We start from the raw sequence: 18,763 nt of genomic DNA on the forward strand, positions 1-18,763 counted from the left end.
GACCAAAAATTAGTTAGCCTGAGTATATTAGTTATGTTGTTGCTGGAACACATTACCACAAACTTAGAGACTTAACATAAATTCATTATCTTACAGTTTCTGTTAGAGGTCTGACATAGGTTCCACTGGACCAAAACCAAGGTGTTGGCAGGACCACATTCCTTCCTGGAGGCTTTAGGGGAGAACCTGTTTCCTTGCCTTTTCCAACCTCCAGAGACTGCCTGCATTCCTTGGCTCAGGCTCCTTCCTTCATCTTCAAAGCCAGAAAGGCTGCATCTCTCTCTGACTGTTCTGTATTTCGAATTTCCCTCTAATCCTGACATGCTGCCAATTACCTTTTCTCTTGGATTATACCTCTTCCCTTTAAGGACCCTTGGGATTATAGTGGGTCCACGTGGAGAACCCAGAACAATTTCCCTATTTTGAAGTTAGATTACTACTTTAATTCCACCTGCCACCTCATTCTCCTTGGCCATTTAACTCAACATATTCACAGGTTCTAAGGATTAGGTGTAGACATCTTTGGTGGTGCTGGGGACATTAGTCTACACACATTAATATACTACAGTTTAATATTTTTATGACAGTTCAGTAATTGTCATTCAGTTGCCTTAATACAGAATTTATCTTTTTTATCTATGTAAAACATTAAACTGGCCAGATGCAATAGTAACAAAAAAAATGTAATGCAATATAAAACCCATTGTACAACAGTATAAGTAGTGGTTATTTGTATGCATACGTTCATATATGTATATATAAAACTATACATGTGTACACATGTGTATGTGTATATATTGTGTGTGTACATATATTGTGTGGTAATTCTTAAATTCTTATTATATTATGTCAGTAGAATCCTCTGGCTATTTAGGTCCTTGAAGATACAGACATTTAAGACCGTCATCAAACCTATTTCGAGATTCTTTCTTTCTTTTTTCTTTTTGTGTTTATTTATTTTGAGAGAGAGAGAGAGAGAGAATGAATGAATGAATGAATGTGGGGAGGGGCAGAGAAGGAATCCCAAGCAGGGACATAAGACTTGATCTCACAAACCATGAGATCACAACCTGAGCCAAAATCAAGAGTCGGATGCTCAACCGACTCAGCCACCCTGGTGCCCTGAAAACTATTTATAAATTATTTTTATCATAAGGTCTCCTAAATTCCAAAATTGCATATCCTGTTAGGATATTTTCAAGTATTTGTCTTGCAAGTATATTGAAGTCAATATATGCCCAGCTAAGGCCATCTTCTCTTCCTAAATCTGCTTTCTTCTTGTATTCTCCAATTCTGTGAATGTCATCGTAGTCCACAAAGTCACTGAAACTACAGTCCTAGATACTGCCTCTGGGTCCTTCCTACTCACATTTCTCCACACCCAAACAGTTTCCAAATCCCACAGATTCTCCCATGTTTTTCCTATTTGTCATCTTTTCTCTGCCTCCAGTAATTACTTTAGTTTGGTCTTTGTACCTTAAGACCACAAGAGTCTCCTAGCTAGGAGCTTGTTATGAACATGTTATTCTCTGATTAAAAGCATGTCAATAGCTCCTTCCAGATAAAGCACAAACTCTTTATAAGGCCCTTTGTAGTCTGGCCTAGACCTACTTCTTCAGTTACCAAAGGCTGCATTTTTAAATAGTGTGAAATAATAGTGGCCTAAAAAGCCCTGCATTCAATATTCCATAAGAAAAAGTAACATGCAAAACAAATACACTTACAAAGAATGGAGTCTACAGTCCCAGTCATTAATCACTGATGGTGACTCATGCCTGCCTGTCCTATTTTTTTAATGCCAAGTCCTTTGTTCTTCCTTTCACAGGTGGCCTGATTCCAGTGTCTCCATCCCTCTACCTCTTAGACCTGTTTTCCAACTTTCAGTGCTCCCAGCCTGTGGCCTCTTCCCTTTCTCCCTGTCTCCCTCTGGCTCCAGTCTTTTCTGTTCAGCCTGACTTCAGGGCCACAATACTTTTAGCAATACCTTCAGTTTGGCATCGCTTGTTCTGAGGTCTCAAAACACTTGAAGAACCCCAACCCTTGATAATTTGAGCCTTCCTTCACTAACTTAGTTAACTGGGGTAACTAAGCATTACAGAGAAAATTCAATTCAATAATTTTGAATTATTGAATCAGTCCATGGGGACTGATATTAATTATGATCTAAAATCTTAGTGGGGCCTTGGCAGCTCTCCTAAGTCTCCCTACACAACTCAGTCGTGTTGAATAATCACTGTGCTTAACGTGTGTCAGTTTTTATTCTATTATCCCTTTTTGTTCTGAAAATGTTTTTGTATCCCTTATAAGAACTTGTTTAATATAGCTCAATTACAGAATGAAGAGATGAGATTTTATTTTAATGTCACAGCAACGTTAAGAGTATGTGAGAAATGACCTGAAGTGACAAAATTATGTACTTGATATTCATGCCCTGTAACAATGCCATAAACTCATGCAAGACGTTTTCTATTCCTGGAATGTCCTACCCACCTCCTCTGCTTGATAATTTCCTATTCATCCTCTAAAAATTAGCTCAGTATCACTCCCTCAGTGAACACTTCCCTGCATTTCAAGAAAAAGTAGTTAGGGACTCTACCATCCATGCCTCAGTAGCATCATATGTTCTGTGTCTGTCTCCCACAGAAGGAGTAAATTTTTCAGAACAGGGGCTGGCCTTACTTTAGTTTGGTAAATGTTAGCACATGGCAGACAATCAATGCACATGGACAGAATAAATGAGTGAATCCTGGGACTCTGGACAAATTAGTTCCTTAACCTCGGAGCCTCAGGGTCCTCACTTAAAAAATATAGATACTGTATCACAGAGTTGTTTCAACATTTAAATTGGAAGACAGTAATATTTACTAAATCATTTTGACAAATAGTACTCTCCTTCCTTCTAGAATATGAATGCTCCAGAACCCTAGCTATTCAAGAGGATTATCATCCCTAGATCTACTTAACCACCATATTGTCAGATGTCAGTGTAGCATGTATTTTTTCTCTGAAGATATCCTTTTTCTCTTAAAATTCTTAAAAAAAATTTTTTTTTTTAATCTTTATTTTTGAGAGATAGAGAGAGACAGAGTGCGAGCGGGGGAGGAACAGAGAGAGAGGGAGACCAGAATCTGAAGCTGGTTCCAGGCTCTGAGCTGCCAGAGAGACCAACATGGGGCTTGAACTCACATTCATGAGATCATGACCTAAGCCGAAGTCAGATGCCCAACCAACTGAGCCACCCAGGAGCCCCTCTCTTAAAATTCTTAAAAAGATTTTTATTTTTGTAAGTCATCTCCTCACCCAGCGTGGGGCTCGAACTCACAATCCTGAGATCAAGAGCTGCATGTTCCACCAATTGAGCCAGCCAGGGGCCCCTATCCTTTTTCTTTATTAGCACTAGTGGTTGGCTTTTTTTTTTTTTAGCCAGTTTCATTCTTTTACAAGAGTCGGATATTTGATGATTTGCAGAGAACTACAAAACAGAGTCCAGGGCAGGTAGGTAGAGGGTGACTTACCAGCTGTCTTATTCATAAATACAGGCCTTATGGTATGAAATTTATCTTTCAGAAAATGATACAAATTATGGTAAAGATCCTATGCTCATAAAATGTCAAAACTAGAATTTAAAGGTGAGAATGCTGAAGGTCTGCTGTATTCTTGTTAGTTTCTCTAGGTTTTTTTTTTTTTTTAGTTTCTCTAGGTTTTTAATTTTTTTTTTTTTAACGTTTATTTATTTATTTATTTATTTATTTATTTATTTTTTTGTCAACATTTTTTATTTATTTTTGGGACAGAGAGAGACAGAGCATGAACGGGGGAGGGGCAGAGAGAGAGGGAGACACAGAATCGGAAACAGGCTCCAGGCTCCGAGCCATCAGCTCAGAGCCTGACGCGGGGCTCGAACTCACGGACCGCGAGATCGTGACCTGGCTGAAGTCGGACGCTTAACCGACTGCGCCACCCAGGCGCCCCCGTTTATTTATTTTTGAGACAGAGAGAGACAGAGCATGAACGGGGGAGGGTCAGAGAGAGAGAGACACAGAATCTGAAACAGGCTCCAGGCTCTGAGCTGTCAGCACAGAGCCCGACGCGGGGCTCGAACTCACGGACCGCGAGATCATGACCTGAGCCGAAGTTGGCTGCTTAACCAACTGAGCCACTCAGGTGCCCCGAGGTTTTTAAAAACTTTATATCCTGAAAAATTCAAAGACAGATAAAAGCAGAAAGAATAGTAGGATGAACCTCTCCAGCAGTTACTTACATCTATGTCTTAGAAATATTCAGTCATGTGACTCAGTTGTTTTTGCCTTAGTTTCCCCATCTGTAAAATGAGAACTTGGATTTTATAATACTTTTAAACTGGCTTGATGAAGCTCCTCCCTTAGAGACTTTAGGGGTAGTAAGGTTCTATATCTTTTTCAATAGAAAAAACTTATATATTGAGATTTATAATACATTTGAACACAAAGATTTTGTGGCTAAATATTCTGAAAAAAATCACTGGCCTGGACAAATTCCAACACTCTTTTCAGCTCTAAAGTATTGTGATTTTACATATTTGACATATACTGAAATACAATATAATAAAAACAATTTACTTTTTATCTTAAAAAAGTTTTTTTTTTAAATGTTTATTTATTTTTGGGAGACAGAGAGACAAAGCGGGGGAGGGGCAGAGAGAGAGGGAGATACAGAATCGGAAGCAGGCTCTAGGTTCTGAGCTGTCAGTACAGAGCCTGATATGGGACTGGAACCCATGAAGTACGGGAACATGACCTGGGCCGAAGTCAGATGCTCAACCAACTGAGCCACCCAGGTCCCCCCTACCCCCCGCTTTTTTTCTGTTATAGAGAAAAAGTGCGAGCAGGGGAGAGGGGCAGAAGGAGAGACAGAATCTTATTTATTTTAGAGACAGAGAGCATGCATGCAAGCGAGTGGGGGAGAGGGGCAGCAGGAGAGAGAGAATCCTAATCCATGCTGAGCATGGAGCCCAATGTGGGGCTCAATTCCATGACCCTAGGATCATGACCTGAGTTGAAATCAAGAGTTGGATGCTCAACTGACTGAGCCACTCAGGTGCCCTCCAAATAATTTACTTTTTACATCAGTAGTTTAAACATTTTTTTTTAAAGTTTATTTATTTTGAGAGAGAGGGAGAGAGCATGTGTGCACACACGTGCATAGGGGAGGGGCAGAGACAGCGAGGGAGAGAGAGAATCCCAAGCAGAGCCCAACTCTGGGCTCGATATTATGGGCTCCTGTGAGATCAGGACCTGAGCTGAAAAACCAAGAATCGGATGCTCAACCAACTGAGCTACCCAGGCGCCCCTCACCATTTTTCTATTTGGTCCATACTCAGTATGCATAAGTGCATGGATGGGTCAGAGTTGCTCCTTTTCCACTGACAGTTGTACAATTTCAGATTCAGAGAAAAGAGAAAATAACTATTGGGAGTTTGGTTCTCCTGAGAAATATTTTTATGTATCTTGGGGTTAGGTGAGGTCTGTTTATTCTAATGAGTTATAAACATCTTTCCTATAAATATAAATTCTAGACTCTCAGAATTACATTCCCAGAGATAATACAGAACATAAGGTGATCTATTTTTGAACTCTTCAGTATTTGAGTTGCACAAGTGGAGAGATAAAATGGTAGAGAAAGGGCCAGAAAGGGAAAAGTAAGTTCATGAGAAGGAATGATGAATTCCTTTCCTTCCACTTTGTTTTGCTGCTCATTTTGTCATTTTGCCTTAAACTGATTCCACTAGAAAAACACTGTTACCTAAGAAGCCAAATGTAGCATAGCAAAAATTGTTTAGTCTCAAGAGAGCAGGATATAAAGAAAGAAGCCAGGAAATTACGGTTCAAGAGATGACAACACAGGAAAGGTAAGTTATAGTAAAATGCATAGTTTAATCAATTGATTTTTTATTAAATATGTATTTTCAACTTTAAAAAACACTGTAAATAGGGAACTATATGGATGCTACTATTAAAAACATGGAAGTTGGTGCACAGGGAAAAATTAAGGTTTTCTTTCCTTTACTAAATATATTTTTCTCAGATATTCAAGTGATATATAATTAATTTTCTTTTGTAATTGAGTGTCTTCAGTATTGCTAACAAGCAAGCCTCTCCCCATTCAGCTCACTCTCTCACACTCTGACAGGACTCTTCCACATCTTTCCTCTTTCCTCAAACCCATCTCCATCTTTCCCGTCCGCACTCTTCAATGATCATCTCATTTCCTATTTCACTAGGAAATAAGGAGAAAATTGAAAATAACTTCTATATGCTTCCATTTCTCATATAACTGCATCTAAAGCCATATTCTCTGCATTCATTGCTCTTGACAATCCAAGGACACCGTCTAGTAACTGTCCTTTTTCTCTTCTGTGTCCCCTCTCTCCCTACTGAACCATTCAGATCTGTACACAAATACTATCTCCCATCTTAAAAAACAAACAAACCCAAAGACCTGCTCTTGACCCTGTATCCTCTTTTTATTTGTAACTTGATTTTCTGTTCCTTTTTTTGCAGCAAAATTGTTTATGCTGTCTCCAATTTTTCTCCTCTCAAGCCCTCTTTAACCCACTCCAAAAAGGTTACAGGCTCCCAGCAATCTATCAAAATGCTTGTCAAAGGCACTGGTGGTTTCTGGACAGCAAATCCAAAGGTCAGTTTCCAGTCCTCGTCTTCCATGATCTACTTCCACAATGTGGGACACAGCCAATACCTTTTCCTTTTCGAAACACGTCTCACGCTTGGTTTTTCAGGACAGTCTTCCCCTTTGGTTCATTCCTTTTCTTTCACAGGTTGTTCCTTTGCTGGTTCTTCCCCATCTCCCCAACTTCTAACACTGGAGTGTCCCACCCCTCAGTCTGTGGTTCTTTTCTTTATTTATAGTCATTCCCTCTAGGTCATTTAACCAAATTGCATGGCTTTAACTGCTCTGTATGCGCTGATGACGTCATGATTTCCAAAATTGTATCTTCAGCTCGGGCCTCCCCACTGAACTCTTAGTGTTATGTCCAACTGCCCACATGATGTGCCTGGCTGGATGTTAAATAAGGATCTCAAATGTGACATGCCTAACATCCAAGCTCCCAACCCCCAACCTGTTTTTCTTAGAGGCTCTGCTATTTCAATAAGTGGAAAAACCATTTCTCTAGTTACTCAGGCCCTAAACCTTGGACTACTGAAACAGCTTCCTACCCCTTTACCCATTTCTGCCATTCCTCCTGTCGTTGCTCCCCCAAATTGTCTACTCTCTACCTAGCAGCCATAAGTCTGATAATTTTATTCCCTTGCTCTAAACCCTCCAGGAGCTTATTGTCTCACTCAGGTTATAAGTGGCCGACGAGACTCTTCATCATCTGATGCTATCTCCAATCCCCCTACTCCTCATTCTCTCTGTTCTAGACATACTGGTCTCCTGGCAGTTCCTGGGACATGACAAACACACTCCTCCCTCAAGACCTTTGTCCCTGTTCCTCTACCTCAAATGCTCTTTCCCCAAATGTCTGCATGGTGTGCTTCCCACCTCCTTTAGGTCTCTGCTCAAATATCAGCTTTGCCAGGGAGGACTTTCTTGACTACACTCTAAAACAGCAACGTTTCTCCCCACCATGCCTTCCTACCCTGCATTATTTTTCTCCAAAGCACTCATTGCTCTTTTTAAATTATACATGTATTTATTAGCTCGTTATTTGTTTTCCTCTTAGAATACATGCTCCAAGAGGTCAGGGACTTGGTCTATTTTTTTTTTCACTGCTGTTTCTCTAGTGTCTAGAATAGGGCCTAGCACATGGTAAGGCACTTAAGAGGTATTTGTTGAAGAAATGAGTAAGTCTGCGGAGGTCAAATTAAAATATTTAATTTGTATAGTTTCACCCAAAACTTGAAGATGATGAAAGACCTATAGCTTAAATAATTTTAGGCTGTGGGGAGCTTGTTTGGTAAAAGGTAACAGTAACTTCTATGTGGGTCAGGTCAGTCTCCTAGGAAGAGAACAGTCTCTTCACTAGTAAATATTATGAAATATGAATGCAAAAATTTAAACAGACAAACAAAAAGAAACCACTTTTATACTTTCAGATAAATAATTCATTTACAGAGTTTCAACTTACGTTTTAAAACATGGGTCTCCAGACATCAGCTGCATACTGATCAAAACCTGAATATTAGGAAAAGAAATGTGATTATAAAAGTTTCCTTGAGAGGAGAAGCCACATTCCGCTCATCTATGCATCCGCCACAGAATCTAGGCCAATATTTTCTGTTTAGAAAGTATTAAATAAAATGATTGCTTAATTGGGTTACATCCAGTATTAAGTTGCTGCTTTATACAGACATAGATTTAAAACCACTTTTTAACATTCAAAACTCTGTAACTGCAAAAATCAGAGTGGAAAAGATGGAAACAAAGAGCAAGTGCTGCCCTAATAACAGTTCTGTGGGTGTGTGCTGTGCTGGTCTAGTTTATCTGTCTTTCCTCCCCAATTCCTGTGGTGCCCAAGTGTCTGGAATGTTTCCCTCCAACTTGCCATATTGTTGCCTCATGGGCTGCCTGAAGTGGCTTGCAAGAGCACAATGCTTCTGGCCCATGTTGCAGCTTTAGATCAGAATTTAAACCTTTGCTAATGCTTTCTGAAATGCTGCTATTCTCTAGTTGTGACTGTCTTTTAAGACTCAACCACAGCGGGCGGGGGGTGGGGGGGAGGAGGCGACTGGGTGGCTCAGTTGGTTAAGTGTTGGACTCTTAATTTCAGCTCAGGTCATGATCTTGTGGTTGTGGTGAGATGGAGCCCCGAGTCAGTCCCTGTGCAGAGTGTGGAGCCTGCTTGGGATTCATTCATTATCTCTCTCTCTCCCTCTGCTCCTCCCCCGGACTCACTGGAGCTCTTTTTCAAAATAAACAAATAAACATTAAAAAAAAAAAAAGACTCAGCCATAGGACCTTGTTTCCTTCTTCTGGGAGTAATAATGATAATGGTAGTAATAACAACAACATTAACAGCAATCATGATTTGAGAATTAATTATGTGCCAGGCATAAGCTGTGTTTTATAATGCAAGATTTCACTGGATCTTCAACACTCCTATGAGAGATGGATACTTTCATTTTAAGTTCAGGAGATACATTAGTATTTTCAAGATCAGGTAGCTAATAAAGGGCAGAGCTGAGATCTGAAGCTAGGACTGCACAATACTAAAACCCACGGTCTTTACGAAGAGGAAGAGATATAGTGGCTGACATGTATCCTAATATAACCAACCTCATTTCTTTCTTATTTCTTCACCCCAGTGTCTCCACTACTGTTCTTTTCCCCTTTGAGCACTACACTTACTAAATGTGTGCGTCTGGGCCTGCTGCGCTGGTAGCCTTATCCCTTCCACCACAGTCTGGTTTCTAACTCTGTCAAAACAGCACTCTTGAGTATCTTTAATGTCTGAGGAGGGAGGGAGATGGCACATGCAGCTCTTAAGAAATTGTGTGGGGAAGCAGAACAGAGAGAGTAGGATAGTGGTTGGAGGAGGTGAGAAGCGGTTTTTGTTTTAAACACAGCAGATACTAGAGCTGTTTCTCCATATGTTAATGAGAATGATTCATTAGAGACAGAGAACATCAGGAGAAGGGATAATCCAAGTGGCACTGCTCTGGATTAGGCAAGCTCTGGATTCTTCAACCCAAGGGAAGGGATTGACTTCTGACAGGGAGAGGGGCATTTCCTTCATTGTAACCAGGGCAAAAAGGATAACAGGGCTGGACAGACAGGAAGAATCATAAATTCAGCAATGGGACGATGAGGGCATTTGGTTTAATGGCTTCTGTTTTCTCAATAAAGGATAAAGAAAGACCATCAGTTGAGAGTAAGAGTGGTGTATAGAGATCCAAGGGGAAAGAAGGTATATAATAGAGTCTCTAGAAAAACGGGAAAGGATGCTTTCAAAGGAAGTACAGTTGCTTGATGGCAGGGAGCAAGACTGAAGGAATGGCAGCTGGATGGTTGTATGATGTTCTCCAGCAACATTCGGCAACTAGGACGCAAGTCCAGAGAGGACAGTTGAGTCTGACTGGGGTCGGGGATTACTCAGGGGACAGCAATGAGGGAGACAGGGGCAAAGGAGCGAGGAATATTTCTGAGCATAGGATAACCATGGATACCAGAATCGAAGCTGGATAAAGAGGGAAGTGGAAACAAGTGGAGGCTGGTAGACAGTGAGAGCGGTCAGGTTAAGAATAGCCAAGTGAACAGTAGACCAAGAGGACTGGAAACATAATAGATGGGGGCAGGGGATACTTGGAACTAAAATTCTGGAGGTGGTGGAATTTCTAGAGCTAAGTCTAGACTGTGACCATGGGGTGTGGAATGGAGGTGAAGAAAAGGAAAAAGTTCCTGGAGAAGGGTAGTTTGAGGAAAGGAGAGGTCCCAGGCACATGAGAGATTAGCTAGAAGGAGAGAATGCACAGAAAAGACAGTCTGCAAGGACAGATCACCCACCAGATGGTGGAGCCATCAAAAAATGACGACAGAAGGGATGGAAAGAAAAACTGTGAGCCAGGAGCTAAGTCATCATAAGTAGGAGAGAGAAGGTAACTAGGTGACCAGGAGATGACAGCTCAGGCAGGGAGACAGCGTGTGTGATACAGAGTGGTATGATCTATAAAAGAGTAATTTCTTTGTAGGGCCAAGTGGGAGAAATGGTATGAAAGGATCAATGGAGAGCCAAAAGGAAACTACTCCAGGAGCTGGCCCTAAGGAATAGCAGGGGATGGAATTTAAAATTAGAAGGTTATTTCAATTCCCAGAACACCTGGGTGGCTCAATCGGTTAAGTGTGGGACTCGATTTTGGCTCAGGTCATGATCTCACGGTTCAGTTCGTGAGATCAAACCCCATGTTGGGCTCCACACTGGGTGTGGAGCCTGCTTAAGATTCTCTCTCTTGGGGTGCCTGGGTGGCTCAGTAGCTTAAGAGCCTGACTCTTGATTTTGGCTTCGGTCATGATCTCATGATTTGTGAGATCAAGTCTTGCTTCAGGCTCTGTGCTGAAAGTGTGGAGTCTGCTTGGGATTCTCTCTCTCCCTCTCTCTGCCCTTCCCGTGCTCATGCTCTCTCTCTCCCTCTCTAGATAAATAAACATTAAAAAAAAAAAAAGATTCTCTCTTTTCCTCTGCTCCTCCCCTGCTTGAATGCATGCGTGTACACGTGCCTTCTCTTTCTTAAAAAAAAATAAAAAAAAGAAAGTCGTTTCAATTCCTAATGAAAACACTATTCAGAGAAGGATTATCTTTCTTCTTACACTACAAATATGAAGAAACTTAGCGGCTTGTTCAGCTTGTTTGGGATCAGTCTAAGAAGGAATAGGGCAGCCTGTTTCTTTGGAGTCTGATGCTTAGACAGCATGGCAACATGAAAAGACCACTGACTACATAATGGTAGAGATGCATTCTGGTCTCTGCTCTGCTACTGATGACTGATGACTTTAGTGAGACACTTAACCTTCTGAGTCTCAGCTTCTTCATCTGTAAAATGGAGAGAATCTATCCCCATCTGAAGAACACTGTTTATCTTACACAGGTATATGCAAGTGCTTTGAAATTTTTTTCAGTTATATTTATTGAAAACAAAGTTTGAAAAGTGTAGGTATAGGGTAATTCTTTGCTCCACTAACTTCTGACCATACAGTTTTTATTAGGAATTATTTTCCTTTCTTATCATTAGATAACTTACCATCAAGGGGTAAACTAACTAAAATATAGCAAAAGGTCTGTCTGGTGAGGCTTACTAGGTACAAGACACTTTACAAACATATTCTGCACTGGTCTCATTTAATACTCCCACCAACCGTATGTGTTCTCTGTGGCCACCACACTATGGGGCTGCTGATGCTACTTGGAAACAATATCGCAGATGCCCAAAGTGAGTTCCACCTGTCACTTTACTAGTTACCAGAGAACCCAGTGACTTCTATGTGCCCACCATAGCTGCTTGGGAAGTCACTTTTCGGGAGTGATACATGTTTTAAGGCATTCATTCATCATGCTCCTTACTGTCAATAAGCCTGATGCTGTTGCTACAGCAGTTGTATGTACTATTCCCTGAATGTTCACAGCCTCAGAAACACCTTAGGATCATGAAGGTGAACATTTGTTACTTTTTGCTGCTTCTGTGATATGGGTAGCCTTTTTCCCTTGAAGGTGAATATTTCAGTGTGGTGTGGTCAGCTTATGATCTCAGTACTGATTCCCATCTTGCCCTTGACTGTGTATACCTATGCTTATTTAAAGGCAGAGATTCTCATTTGTTGACATGTAAATCTCAAAACATGCTTACTTTAAGAATGGAATTATCCTGTCTTGTATTTTTGGTATCATAGCCTTCCAGTAAACAGCGACGAGTGGTATTTCCTGATCCAGCAAACTCTGCCAGGTTTAGATCTGCAAAGCCCAGCTATGAAAAGAAAGGGAATTATATTAATAGAATATCTACTAGGCTTCTATCATATTCTCCTTAAAATAAACATTCAACCCATGCTCTAGACAAGTTTTCTCAAACAACGGTCATTTGCAAGTGTGGCCATCTTAACAATATCTGCCCCATTATTTGCTTAATGTGTATCTTAAGATTGGCTCACCTTTTTGTTAAAATATATCACCTTTTCTACTCTTAAGCAATATGATTTCTGAAATCACAGACTTGATGAACTAAATATATATTTTTTCCTGTACACACTGAAATATATAACTGTTGAAGTAAAAATAATGTTTATCAAACAATTAAAATCATTCCAAGTAGCAGCAGTACTCATCCAACACTGTGGGAAACGGCAGCTGACCAGTCATGCATGATCACCTGCATATTCATATAGAAAACTGACCAGACTTTCTTTTCCCCATTCTGGTTCTGGCTCCTTTCCCAGTTAACCACTGGTGACTGAAGACAGTGGCAGGTTATTAAATTCTTACTTTAAATGCAAGAAATAGAATGATTTAAATGTATCAGACATTTTCTTTGGTATAAGCCCCTTCTCCTTCACCACCTTTCACATTTGCCTTGCTGATCTCTCTTTACCTTTCTTTTCCCCTTCCCCAAAGCTGCACCCCACAACAACGCTCTATGCTGCTATCCAGAAGTTCAGCTGAAAGCTGTTCCTCCCTCTCATTATGACCCAGGTTCTTCTCCATTTTCTGAAGTTACCAATGATTGTCCTGCACTCTTCCCTCTGATGTTGTTCAACTTCTATTTCCCGTTTCCAAGCAGTAAAGAAATATGCCCCACCCCACCCCCTTTTTTTTTTTTTTTTACAAACTAAGTGTGTTCTACATGACTAAATGTATATGGAATCTTTTATTAAAAACAACAAAAAATGTTTTGAATTTGTAGTTAAGCACATCTCCCTGAATACCTAATGAAGAGTATTAGCCATTTCAAACACTGCTATGATTTTAAGCTGCCTGTTTTAAGATTTAAAAACACATACTGGACACATATGAATGGCATTCAAGATGAAGATTTTAACTACAGGCTGGAGCATTAATTTAGTAGCTTTTACTAATTTTTTTAAATGTTTATTTATTTTTGAGAGTGAGACAAAGAGACAGAGCATGAACTGAGAAGGGGCAGAGAGAGAGAGAGACCCAGAATTCGAAGCAGGCTCCAGGTTCTGAATGTGAGCACAGAGCCCAATAAGGGGCTCGAACCCATGAACCGTGAGATCATGACCTGAGCCAGAGTTGGATGCTTAGCCGACTGAGCCACCCAGGTGCCCCTAGTAGCTTTTAACTGGTACAAAAAGAATGAAGAGTAAGAACTTTGAGACCAATTAAAGGGCCACAATTTCCCAATGCAGTAAGTCAGAACACATCAGGCTACAGGTGACATCTACTTAATTTTCACATGGCTACTCTGGCCTTAATACCTTTTAGGGGTTCAGAAGAATAGCCTGGATGCATCCAGGGCAAAGCCACATCCAAATGAGCATGTGAAGATTCACGTGGCTATGTGATTGCACATTATCCAAAGGCTCTATTTCATACATTATCCTTTTTCTTTAAATCTCCAGCACCTCCTTTCCATCCAAACTCTCTGGTGATGCCTTGCTTTTTAATTCACTCAGAAGATAAAAGCAATCAAAAGAGCGCTTAACTTCCACAAGCTCTTACTGCCAGCCACATCTACTCACCTGCCTGCAGCTAGGCCTGCTTATTATAAGTGAACTGGCTGTGCTCCGATCTGAGGCCACCCACTGTCCTCCGGCCTACTCAAGTTCACTGCTTCAGGAATTCCTCCCTCTCTTCTGCATTCTCAAGTTTCCCTTCTCTACTGAACCATTCCCATTCCACCACGTGGACCCGCTGGAGTTTTTGCCATCTGAATGAACAAAAGAAAACCTCATCTCACATCTCTGTCCAGTCTGTTGGACTATTTTTCTGCTCCCTTTTATAGCAAAGCTCCTTGAAAGAGTCATCTATGTTGACTGTCTCTGGTCCCTTCATCCTTGGCCACTACCTTGTCAGCTTCACTTCCCCCCTTTCTTATTTATTTATATTTATCTTATTTATTTATTATTTATTTCTTATTTCTTCTGGACACAATGTCCTTTTACTTGCAAATGCCAAGTCCACCTCAAGGCCTTTAACACTAACTGTTCTTTTGCCTGAAACATTCTTAGATCTTGTAGCTTTCTTCCTCACTCCGTTCAGGTCTACGTTCAAATGTCATCTAAGGGGCTTTCCATGATCATTCTAAATGCCTTGGCTCCTTCCTCCCTCTCTAACCCTGTAGTTGTCTCTCTTTACCCCTTACCTGCCTTGTTCTTCTCTTTAGTAGTTGTTACCATATCACATACATACATATTTCATATTTATTTTGTTTACTGTCCATTCCCTCCAACCTTCCATGAGAATATAAGCTCCATAAAGGCAGGAATTTGGGTCTGTTTTGTTTACTGCTATGTCCACAGTACTCAGAATAGTGTCAAGAACAATGCCGGCCATATGGTAGGAGTTAATACATATCTGTTGAACAAATACCAGCCCACTGGCCCACTATCCACTATTAGAATGCTGGTATTATAGTGTCACTATGCATAATTCAAGTAAAAAAAAAGGTATCTGGTCTGTCATCACTAAGAAAGCATATTAAAAGGTGGGGTATGTCAACGTGATGTTTTAGGCTGCAGGTCAACACTTACTGAGCACCTTTTATGTGCTAGGCCCTGTTGGGGACCCCACAAAACAGTGATGAACAGGACAGATAAGGACTGTCTTGAAAGACCTTACATTCTAGTGAGGCACAAGATAGTCCACATTTCCTTAGGATTGTCTCTGGCTTCACTGAGATAACTGTCTCATTAAAATGGCAAGTGTACATAGACACTAGCTATATCTGTGGTAGATATTACTTCATTTGGCAAACAATTTTGAGCATCTACACTTCAGGTAACACTAGGCATCAGGAATGTAAATCATTCCTATCCTCAAGGAGCTCATGGTTTAGTGAGGGAAGAAAGAAAGAAAACAAATTCTTATAAAAAGTGTAAGTGCTGGGGCGCCTGGGTGGCTCAGTCAGTTAAGCAGCCGACTTCGGCTCAGGTCATGATCTCGCGGTCCGTGAGTTCGAGCCCCGCGTCGGGCTCTGTGCTGATAGCTCAGAGCCTGGAGCCTGTTTCAGATTCTGTGTCTCCCTCTCTCTGACCCTCCCCCGTTCATGCTCTGTCTCTCTCTGTCTCAAAAATAAATAAACGTTAAAAAAAAAAAAGTTTAAGTGCTGTGACAGAGGAAGGCACAATTACAAGACAGAAAGGAAAAGAGAATTTCTCAGGGGAAAGGACAACTAAACTGAGTGTTTAATGTTCTAAGAGGTGACAGGACAAGGGAAGGGGGAAGCACATACATGGCAGGGAAAACATCAAGTCACAAGGCAAAGAGGCTAAAAGAGCATGGCACACTCCAGGAATTTTCTGAGCGCAGTATGTCTGAAGCATAAGAATAAGTGAGTGAGTGGGGCACCTTAGTGGCTCAGTTGGATAACTGTCCGACTCTTGATCTTGGCTCAGGTCATGATCCCAGGTTCATGGGATTGAACCCAGTGTCAGGCTCTGTGCTGATGGCATGGAGCCTGCTTGGGATTCTTTCTTTCTCTCTGCCCCTCCCCCTTCCCTGCTCACACCCACATACTCTCTCTCTCTCTCTCTCACTCTCTCTCTCTCTCTCTCTCAAAATAAATAAACTTAAAAAAAAGAAACTCTGGAAAATAATTTTTTAAAAAAGGAGTGAGTATATGCATGTACAGACAGATGATTTGTAAACCAAGATGGATCTAAATGTTGGGTTGAAGACTTTTCATTTCGTTTTCCCTTCCAGGCAATAGATAGCTGTTGAAGAATTAAAAGGGTGAGAATGATTGTGTTTGAATTTCAGAATGATCACTCTGGCAGTAATGTAGAGGATGGATAGAGGGAAACATCAGAGGCAGAGAACAAAAGATAGGAGGCCAGTGCAGGTTTTAAATAAGAAATAATGAAGGTATAACCTAAGGCACTGGCCTTGGGAGTGCAAAAAAGGGATGGTTTTTAAATTAGAAGGGGGAAGTCACAGGATTTGTCAATCACAGCAGATCCTTTTTTTTTTTTGCCTACCCACCATTATTCAATGTTCTGATATTCCTTGTTAGCAGAACACTGACTTTATTCAAGTGTCCACTCTTAGCTCATCTATGTGCAAAAGAAAAGTAACCCAATCCCTAGCTCATTGTTAAACTGTGAGACTAATCACAAGCTAGCCATGGCAATCCATTCCTACTGTCCATGACTGGTTTAGGAGTGGGGATATCATCTAGTTGTGGCTAATGAAAGCTATGGGGGAAATTCTCTGAAGTCCAACTAGGAAAAGTTTTCTCACTCAAAGCCATACATAGAGAAACAGCTGGATTTTGTCATATGTGAATGTGTGAACTAAAACTCGAGCTACCTGGTGACCATGAGAACAGCTAGCCAAGGACAAAGTCATCACACAGAGAATGGAAGAATGAAAAGAGAAAAGTAACATGGGTTCTTGATGATGTTCTTCACTTAGTGGATTAACTAATCCTGAAGCAGCTCTATCTCATATCTCAACTCTATTTCATACCTACTTGTTTTGTGACATTCAAATCTCTAGGTGAGAAGGGTATTCTGGTGCTTATAGCAAAGAGCATCCTAACTGACACTGCAACCAAGGAGTTTTAAGGAGTTAGGCAGATTTGATGGCTGAAGCTAGTGCCCCATCCTTGGCTCTGATGACTGAACTGATGGAGATACCATCAGAGACTGAAAATAAAAGAGGAGTATGTGGGTTTCTGGTAGTATTACTAATTACTAACTCCTTCTCTTCAGCAAAGAGGTGAGCACACTCATTAGTAATTCCATTTAGCTAGTGAAAGTATAAAGGAGATTAGTGAACATGTATATAGAGTGCTAAGAGAGCACAGAGGAGAGGTCCTAAAACCCTGGAGGTGGGGGAGGTGGGATTGGGAATACTTTCCAGGACAGACTGAATTAATAGATCCTATTGCTTAATGGAAACCAGAGATCATCTTCTAGTAGGGAAGCTGAAATGTAAGAATAACATCCCATAATCAGCATTTAGAAAGAGTAGGTCTATAATTTATTGTTGGGTCCAATTGTTCAATCTCCAAGTTGCTTTATTTTATTTATTTATTTATTTATTTATTTATTTATTTATTTATTTATTTATTTATCTATCTATCTATCTATCTATCTATCTGAGAGATCATGAGCTGGGGAGAGGGGCAGATGGAGAGTGAATCCCAAGCAGGCTCCACACTGAGCGTGGGTCTCAGTCCCACAAACCTGGGATCATAACCTGAACCGAAATCAAGAGTCAGATGTTCAACCAACTGAGCAATCCAGGTGCGCCTCCAATTTTTATTTCAATTTGAAATCCATATTTAAAAACAGCCAACTTGAACAGCAATAAGAAAAGAAAACCATTTGAGGGGCACCTGGGTGACTCAGTCGGTTAAATGTCTAACTCTTGGTAGTGGCTCAGGTCATGATCTTGCAGTTGTGATCTCGTGGTCATGAGATTGGGCCCCATGTTGGGCTGTGTGTTGAGTGTGGAGCCTGCTTGGGATTCTCTCTTTCCCTCTCTCTCTGCCCCTACTCTGCTCGCGTGTGCATGCTCTGTGAAAATAAACATTAAAAAAAGAAGAGCAAACCATTTGATTTTTAAGCTTATAAACAGCAAGAGTCATATTATAAGTTCTAAAAGAGTTAAAAAACATCCACTTACCTTTGCATAAGCTTTTCCACCTTTTAATTCCTGTCAAAGATAAAAAACACTGTAAGGATATCATATGATTAAAGATATAAAATTAAATATATGTCAAATAATCCTGAAGTAGATATTTACATATTTACATGCTGGAAAATATTGATAGTAAATTTCTGATGACCTTGAATTCAATTATTTGGATGACCATCCCACCCCACCCCCCAAATTACCAGAATTTTATTTTAGAATTTAACTTAAATCTGAAAGAGACAAATGGTAAGAAGACAAACTAATATTTAATCTACCCTGAAGAAGAAACCACTAAAGTGTCATAGACACACTGTAAGAAATTGAATCACCAAAGAAAAGTGAAATTAGTTATCAAAAAAATTCCTTGGTAAGCACATTAGTAACACTGTAGATTTTCATAAGAGTTGAAGCCCCCACCCCAGAGATAACCATTATTACCAATTTTTAGGAACA

General features: G+C 40.5%; 1 protein-coding gene across 2 annotated transcripts in view; it reads right to left on the reverse strand.

Annotated features, from left to right (window-relative positions):
- The window catches only part of EEIG2 (EEIG family member 2), a 102,558-nt gene that overhangs the window by 22,473 nt on the left and 61,322 nt on the right, over window positions 1-18,763 (reverse strand). For both annotated transcript variants that reach the window (XR_009257892.1, XM_058716344.1), the window contains exons 3-5: window positions 18,299-18,328; window positions 12,339-12,455; window positions 8,129-8,175 (exon numbers count right to left, since the gene is read on the reverse strand). Coding sequence is in view for 1 of the 2 variants with exons in the window: in XM_058716344.1 (XP_058572327.1) it covers window positions 8,129-8,175; window positions 12,339-12,455; window positions 18,299-18,328 (194 nt within the window). In the remaining variant the exon portion in view is untranslated. The remainder of the gene's footprint in view (window positions 1-8,128; window positions 8,176-12,338; window positions 12,456-18,298; window positions 18,329-18,763) is intronic.

Source organism: Neofelis nebulosa, chromosome 2, assembly GCF_028018385.1.
Source record: "Neofelis nebulosa isolate mNeoNeb1 chromosome 2, mNeoNeb1.pri, whole genome shotgun sequence".
In the NCBI taxonomy this organism is placed as follows: Eukaryota; Metazoa; Chordata; class Mammalia; order Carnivora; family Felidae; genus Neofelis; species Neofelis nebulosa.